General features: G+C 42.0%; 1 protein-coding gene across 1 annotated transcript in view; it reads right to left on the bottom strand.

The window, feature by feature from the left end:
* Window positions 1-4,269: 4,269 nt before the first annotated feature.
* Window positions 4,270-8,263, bottom strand: part of LOC309709474 (mucin-2-like) — a gene marked incomplete at its 5' end in the record, with an annotated part of 52,323 nt that continues 48,329 nt past the window's right edge. The window contains 11 exons of the mRNA XM_082538089.1: window positions 4,270-4,573; window positions 4,671-4,794; window positions 4,873-4,912; window positions 5,035-5,163; window positions 5,254-5,352; window positions 5,453-5,563; window positions 5,657-5,697; window positions 5,790-5,894; window positions 5,998-6,175; window positions 6,297-6,328; window positions 6,530-6,630. Coding sequence (XP_082394215.1) covers window positions 4,363-4,573; window positions 4,671-4,794; window positions 4,873-4,912; window positions 5,035-5,163; window positions 5,254-5,352; window positions 5,453-5,563; window positions 5,657-5,697; window positions 5,790-5,894; window positions 5,998-6,175; window positions 6,297-6,328; window positions 6,530-6,630 — 1,171 coding nt within the window. The 3' untranslated portion in view covers window positions 4,270-4,362. The remainder of the gene's footprint in view (window positions 4,574-4,670; window positions 4,795-4,872; window positions 4,913-5,034; window positions 5,164-5,253; window positions 5,353-5,452; window positions 5,564-5,656; window positions 5,698-5,789; window positions 5,895-5,997; window positions 6,176-6,296; window positions 6,329-6,529; window positions 6,631-8,263) is intronic.

The following is an 8,263-nucleotide window of genomic DNA, read 5'->3' as shown; positions in this document are numbered from 1 at the left end:
TGAGGCTTTGCCAATATTTTTACATTGCCAAATATCATCAGTTATCATGATAACGGCACTATTTTCTGTGTAGTTTGCTCAACAAGTGTAACATTTGGTTTAATGTCTCACAGCCCCAAGAAGATAGATTCTACTAACTTTAGGTACATTTTAACTTCCCCAGATGTAACTATAACAATTTAATGGTACTGTTTTAAAACAGTCTCATTAGGACTCAACTTTGTGCAAGTAATTAAATTTTAGCTTGCTGACACATTAAACTAAGATAGTGAACTTCAAATAATCTGTATTATACCTTTGAAACAAGATGGAGTTAACATAACCACTATGCACTAGCATGTAAGTTGTGCTCTTTGTGTATGCTCATGCTCATGTCAGTTAGGCATTTACAGTGTTTCTGTGAAGCAGAAAAATAAACCTCACATAGAAACTTCAGAAATAGTTATAGTTTTAAATTAGTCAGTTAGTTTTTTTTACACGTTGTTTTGAGTGTAATAAAAATGTTGAGATAGAACCTTTGGTATAGCAAAAAGGAATTGCTTTTAATAGTTATAAATATAAAGATAAAACCTAATTAATACAGAAAATACAATTACCTAGCAGTGTGTGTATATAAAATAGAATCTTCTCGATAGATGCAATGTTTCTAGTAAAGATATCTAAACAATGATACTAGCACTTCTGTCTTAACAGGCAAACGAAGGAACCTCAATGATGAAAACATGGGGGACTGAAAAGTGGAAGTGCCCTTAAGTCCACATTCTATTTAATGGCCAGTAAGGGGGCAATAACTGTGGCTGAAAAATGATTGTAGGTTTTAGAAACAGTTATTGGAAAATGGCTCTCAGCCCTGGCTCCTATAGAAACATTCCAAATGTGTTTATGGGTTTGGTCATTTATTTTGGGTCATATTGAATATTGCGGGTAAATTATAGTGATATTTAAGGTATCAAAAAGTTAAGGTTATTCAAGTATTCTCTTAATTTTGTTACACAGTCGTTTGCATGTGTATTGTGTGTGTGTGTGTGTGTGTGTGTGTGTGTGTGTATATATATATATATATATAAAAAAAAACAACACCCAGCACGCCCCTGCGGGCGGTTTATCCTTCAAGCTCGGGTCCTCTACCAGAGGCCTGGGAGCTTGAGGGTCCTGCGCAGTATCTTAGCTGTTCCCAGGACTGCGCTCTTCTGGACAGAGATCTCCGATGTTTTTCCCGGGATCTGCTGGAGCCACTCGCCTAGCTTGGGAGTCACCGCACCTAGTGCTCCGATTACCACGGGGACCACCGTTACCTTCACCCTCCACATCCTCTCGAGCTCTTCTCTGAGCCCTTGGTATTTCTCCAGCTTCTCGTGTTCCTTCTTCCTGATATTGCTGTCATTCGGAACTGCTACATCGATCACTACGGCCGTCTTCTTCTGTTTGTCTACCACCACTATGTCCGGTTGGTTAGCCACCACCATTTTGTCCGTCTGTATCTGGAAGTCCCACAGGATCTTAGCTCGGTCATTCTCCACCACCCTTGGGGGCATCTCCCATTTTGACCTCGGGACTTCCAGGTTATACTCGGCACAGATGTTCCTGTACACTATGCCGGCCACTTGGTTATGGCGTTCCATGTATGCCTTGCCTGCTAGCATCTTGCACCCTGCTGTTATGTGCTGGATTGTCTCTGGGGCATCTTTACACAGCCTGCACCTGGGGTCTTGCCTGGTGTGATAGACCCCAGCCTCTATGGATCTTGTGCTCAGAGCTTGTTCTTGTGCTGCCATGATTAGTGCCTCTGTGCTGTCTTTCAGTCCAGCTTTGTCCAGCCACTGGTAGGATTTCTGGATATCAGCCACCTCCTCTATCTGCCGGTGGTACATACCGTGCAGGGGCCTGTCCTTCCATGCTGGTTCCTCGTCTCCCTCCTCTTTCTTGGGTTTCTGCTGCCTGAGGTATTCACTGAGCACTCGGTCAGTTGGGGCCATCTTCCCAATGTATTCTTGGATGTTCGTTGTCTCATCCTGGACTGTGGTGCTGACACTCACCAGTCCCCGGCCCCCTTCCTTCCGCTTAGCGTACAGCCTCAGGGTGCTGGATTTGGGGTGAAACCCTCCATGCATGGTAAGGAGCTTTCTTGTCTTTATGTCAGTGGCTTCTATCTCCTCCTTTGGCCAGCCTATTACCCCAGCAGGGTACCTGATCACGGGCAGGGCGTACGTGTTGATGGCCCGGATCTTGTTCTTACCATTCAGCTGACTCCTCAGGACTTGCCTGACCCTCTGCAGGTACTTGGTGGTTGCAGCTTTTCTAGCGGCCTCTTCATGGTTCCCATTCGCCTGCGGGATCCCCAAGTACTTGTAACTGTCCTCTATGTCTGCAATGTTGCCTTCTGGTAGTTCAATCCCCTCAGTTCTGACTACCTTCCCTCTCTTTGTTACCATCCGGCTACACTTCTCCAGTCCGAACGACATTCCAATGTCATTGCTGTATAGCCTGGTAGTGTGGATCAGTGAATCGATGTCTCGTTCACTCTTGGCATACAGCTTGATGTCATCCATGTACAGGAGGTGGCTGACAACTGCTCCGTTCCGTAGTCGGTATCCGTAGCCAGTCTTGTTAATGATCTCACTGAGGGGGTTCAGGCCTATGCAGAACAGCAGTGGGGACAGAGCATCTCCTTGGTAGATCCCGCACTTGATGGTGACTTGTGCTATGGGCTTGGAGTTGGCCTCTAGTGTTGTACGCCACATCCCCATTGAGTTCCTGATGAAGGCTCTTAGGGTCCCATTGATCTTGTACAATTCTAGGCATTCCAGTATCCAGCTGTGGGGCATTGAGTCATAGGCCTTCTTGTAATCAATCCAGGCAGTGCACAGGTTGGTCAGTCTGGTCTTGCAGTCTCGGCTGATTGTTCTGTCTACCAGTAGCTGGTGTTTTGCGCCTCTGGTATTCTTGCCAATTCCTTTCTGTGTCCCGCTCATGTATTGACCCATGTTCATCTTAGCCGATATGATGCCTGACAGGAGCTTCCATGTAGTACTGAGGCAGGTTATTGGTCGGTAGTTGGAGGGGACCGGTCCCTTCTTGGGGTCCTTGGGGATCAGGACCGTCCGGCCTTCAGTTAGCCATTCCGGGTGTCTCTCGTTAACTAGCAGCTGGTTCATTTGTGTTGCCAGACGCTCGTGGAGTGCAGTCAGCTTCTTCAGCCAGTAGGCGTGAACCATGTCGGGCCCTGGTGCTGTCCAACTCTTCATACTGGAGACCCTTTCTTGGATATCTGCCACTGTGATGGTTACTGGACCCTGTTCAGGGAGGTCGCTGTGGTCAGCCCTCAGATCCTCTAGCCACTGAGCATTGCCGTTATGGGTTGCATCCTTCTCCCATATGCTCTTCCAGTATTGCTCCGTCTCCAGCCTTGGTGGTGCTGTTCTCTTATTGTTCCCTTGCCACTGAGAGTTGGTTTATTCTCCTGCTTTCTATCTCTCTGGTGTACCTCCTCAAGCGGCTGGCCAAGGCTGTGAGTCTTTGCTTGGCAGTTTCCAAGGCCTCAGGTATGGACAGCTTGCTGTATTTCTTAGGCACCTTATTTGTCGCACCTTTCTGCAACTCCGTTAGTTGGCTAACCTCCCTCCGTGCTACTTTGATCTTGCCCTCTAGCCTCCTTCTCCATGGAGGGTACTGCTCCTTGTCGCTGTTCAACTTGTAGCCAAGCATCTCACTGATCACTGTTGCCGTACTGTAGATCAGCTTGTTAGTGTCGGTAATCGTGGTTGTAGGTATTGCCCGTAGTGCTGCATTAACATCATCTAGCAGACCTTCTGAGGGTACTTCACGTAATCTTGGTAACCGGCTACGGGGGATCGAGGTTTCAAGCTTGGCCATGATCCTATTTTTCAGGTCAGTTCCTCTCGCACTCAACGATCCTTCTCCTATCGCACTTGGGGCTATGTACCCAATCTACTTGAATAACCTTAACTTTTTGATACCTTAAATATTTGAATATTGAATTTTTTTTTTTTGGTTTGCTTTTTGTAATACAAAGCAATATACTTCTCCATGTTGAAAATATTACAGGGTAATTTGTTCTCTTTGCAGTAGCATATTTAAAGGAAACCATGCAAAACTGGGAGATAGATAAATAAAGGACTGTTTTATCATTAAACTTGGCAAAAACAATTCCAATTTCTGTCATACATGGTTAAGTGGCATATACAAGACACTGAAAACAATGACACATGAACTGAGTTGCATCCTTTTTATTGAATCAATGTTCATAAATGCTCTCCTTATATTGGCATTTATTTTGTAGACATTTAATGATTGCTTTAATAATATGGGAGGAAACGTGTTCCTCATACACAGACTGGCTTATCACAGCAGTGTGAAGCTTCGCTTCCTGCGAATATGTTGTCCAGCAGCTGCGGTGCATTCTGTGTTGGTACAACCACACTCCTCCACATACATGTATGTGTAGGGGACCGTGTCTCCATTTGGGCAGACCAGGTCTACAGTGCGATTGCTGAAGCATGTCTCCTTACAGCAGGAACAAGAATGCTGCATGACTGCTGCTTCTTTAGAGTACCTGAATACAGAAGAGGATGGGTTTAATCAATACTGAAACTATATAATAGTATTTTTTAAAACGTTTCAGAGGAAATTATTTTTAAGATTATCCTTACATGGTATAAGTGTTGCAGGATCCTTCGCAATATGGCATATCTACCTCCTGGGCAGACGTACAGTTGTTGTGTGTAATATTGGTTTTCATGGACATGAACTTGCATGCCTTCTCCTTCTCTGCGCCTTTTCAAAAAAGATGCACAGTTAGCCTATTTTAATTTAAGTATCTTAACCTAAAACAAACTCAAATGTTATACTCACAAATTTTACAACAGCCGTTTGCTGCAGTTTGAATTGTCCCCTAAGAAGGAAAATATACAACAACGACTAAATACAAGAAAATATACAGCAACAAAAGTTGTTCAACTTCTGTTCACACAGATGAATGCAAACAAGATGAATAATGAGAAAATGGATACTTACAGGCTGACAGCTGCTCTCATTGAATACTGGGCAGACTGTGTGTGAAGTGCTTGTTGTTAAAATCTCACCATTCTTAACACAGGTATACTCATCACACCTATTCTCAGTTGGTGACCAGGTTTCTCCTTGCTGAAGATAATTGAGAGAGATATATATGTACACACACATATTTATTTAAACATAAATAAACATAAGCATGTGGCCTTGCAGCCAACTTACAGACAAGAGTTGCTTGGATCCGTTAATATTGACAACACAGTGTGTCTGCACACACTTCCCGCAGCACTCATCTGAATCAGTTTTTACATATTCATATCCCTGAAAGACAAAGAGAGGGGGCACATTTTGGTTGCCAAGTGCAATATAACAAAGCTACATCTACACTACACTGATATTGTTTAAACTGGGTGTTTCTTACCATGTCACACGTTTTGTTACATTCCTGATCCTTACAGCTTATTACAGTAGAATTTTGTTCAGCCTCACAGGTACACTCCTGACATACAGACCCAGGAACTGAAGAACCAGGCTAGCAGATAAACAGAAAATAGCCGTACAGAATTATGTGCAGTAGAAATCCTTAAAGGTAAAAAAGGTGGCCAATCATTTGCTTCTTATTTACCTGGTATTCAGTCTCATTCCGAACACAAACCTTTTTAGGTTCTAGGAAAAAGTAAAAAATGACTAAAGATAAGTGAAAGTGCTAATTTTGTCATTAGGTTATGCATCAATTTAAACTGCAGTCTTTAGTTTACCGCATCTACGTTCTGGACAGCATTTTCCCTTAGGAATCCTGACAACTGGCTTTTTTCCAATTGAACAGGTCACATCTATGTCTGGGCAACCGCCAGGTTTACACTCTGTGGAGATGATAAAACATTTATTCAGAGTCAAGAATTAACATGAGCTAACAGTCATCTAAACACATTAAACACACGATTGCCTTGATGCTACAAGTCTTACGGCAAACAGGGGTAGAACAGCAGGGATCTGATGGATCAGTTTGGTTGATGAGGACAAATCCATCATCAGAGCATTCTGTTATGTTTGGTTTTGGGCACTCCTTAGGCTTGCAAGTCACAGTCTTTGTGGATTCTTCACAGGTGCACTTCTGGCATTTGAGCTCAAATCTTTCATTGAACTGAAAGTCATATAGAAAGTAATATATAATACTGTGGTTTCATTTGATATGTCACATTTGTCTCTTGCAGCTAAGTAAAGGTTAGGATTTTAACTGAACATGAAATTAAGACTTTGCTCACCTCACGAGAATTACCCTCAGGATCAAGACATCCTGTTGAAACAAAATTATTTAATCTTAATTGTAATTAATTCCAAACATAATCATTCATTCACTGCTTGCAGTAAAGCGATTTCTTATATTACAAGTCACTTAGAATTTCCTCCACACGTATAGATCCACACATATAGATCACAAGCATCACAATGTGTATTCACTGAAATGATTCAACTCGGGCAATTATACCAAACTTACCACATGTTTTCACACATATGTTGGACTGTCTGCTGAAAAGTTTCATTCCATCAGGACAAAAACAGCCCTCAGCAGTAAAGTTCATGGTGGGTTCGTAAGAACTAAAATATTCAGACAGTGAGAAAAAGCATTAGCCCTTTTGACTATAATGGATTTTCAAGGCAAATAACACAAACTGTTTCCCATTGCTGGGAGGACCAAAACAAAAAACAAAAAAAAAAACACATGGCAGGGCTCCAGTTTGATCTATTAGTTGCACCAGAAAAAATGTGACCAACAATCAGGCATTTCTAAATCTGGTAAATCTTAACACTAGAATTTCACCAGCTTAAAAAAAATAGAATAAATAACTCATACTGTGACCCCTCCCAGTTGTACCGGAACTGAACATGTGCAAGTGGCATCTGCATGTTTGATATTTATGTGTTTCAACATCCCAAGTTTATTTCTTACATTTGTTCTTGTTGGTCATTAGCTGATATTTTACATTTCTGTGTAATGTCTTTAAAGTTGTCCGATCCTTCATGATAGTTAACAGGTCTGACAGCAGTTTAGGATAGCCTATCGGGTGTTTTTCTCTCTGCATTTGTTTTTCACTGCAAGTGTAAAGTATTTACTAAAATATTTATACACTAAATTGCAACACTGTTTGTGAAACCTCACTGTCACAGCAACTATGGAATTTGTACACCTTTGAAAATCTATAAATACAATATAGAGGCATGAGCAGTTTTACTGGTTGATTTGAGCCCCACATAATAAAGATTCTTCTTTTTGTTTATTGTCCTTCAGTCATGTTAACCATCTCTAGACCCAACAGTCTTAGCTAATTATAGGCCAATCTCCAACCTTTCTTTCATATCAAAAAACCTTGAGAGAGTAGTTGTCAAACAGCTAACAGATCATTTGCAGAGGAATGGCTTATTTGAAGAGTTTCAGTCAGGTTTCAGAGCTCATCACAGCACAGAAACAGCTTTAGTGAAGGTTACAAATGATCTTCTTATGGCCTCTGACAGTGGACTCATCTCTGTGCTTGTCCTGCTAGCTTAGTGCAGCGTTTGATACTGTTGACCATAATATCCTATTAGAGCGATTAGAACATGCTGTAGGTATTACAGGTACTGCGCTGCAGTGGTTTGTATCATATCTATCTAATAGATTCCAATTTGTACATTTAAATGGAGAGTCCTCTTCACACACTAAGGTCAATTATGGTGTTCCACAGGGCTCAGTGCTAGGACCAATTCGGTTAACATTATACATGCTTCCCTTAGGCAGTAACATTAGAAAACACAGCATACATTTTCACTGCTATGCAGATGACACCCAACTCTGTCCATGAAGCCAGATAACACACACCAATTAGTTAAACTGCAGGAATGTCTTAAAGACATAAAGACCTGGATGGCCGCTAACTTTCTGCTTCTTAATTCGGATAAAACTGAGGTTATTTTACTCGGAGCTGAAAATCTTAGAAATATGGTATCTAACCAGATTCTTACTCTGGGCGGCATTACCTTGGTCTCCAGTAACGCTGTGAGGAACCTTGGAGTCATTTTTGACCAGGACATGTCCTTCAACGCACATATTAAACAGATATGTAAGACTGCTTTCTTCCATTTGCGCAAAATCTCTAAAGTTAGAAATAACCCGTCTCAGATTGACGCTGAAAAACTAGTTCAAGCATTTATTACTTCCAGGCTGGACTACTGCAAAAAGTAGAATGGGAGGGAG

Source organism: Aulonocara stuartgranti, assembly GCF_965226115.1.
Source record: "Aulonocara stuartgranti genome assembly, chromosome: 7".
Classification (NCBI taxonomy): domain Eukaryota; kingdom Metazoa; phylum Chordata; class Actinopteri; order Cichliformes; family Cichlidae; genus Aulonocara; species Aulonocara stuartgranti.
Note: the sequence above shows the minus strand (reverse complement) of the source record. Positions and strands in the feature narration are given on the sequence as shown.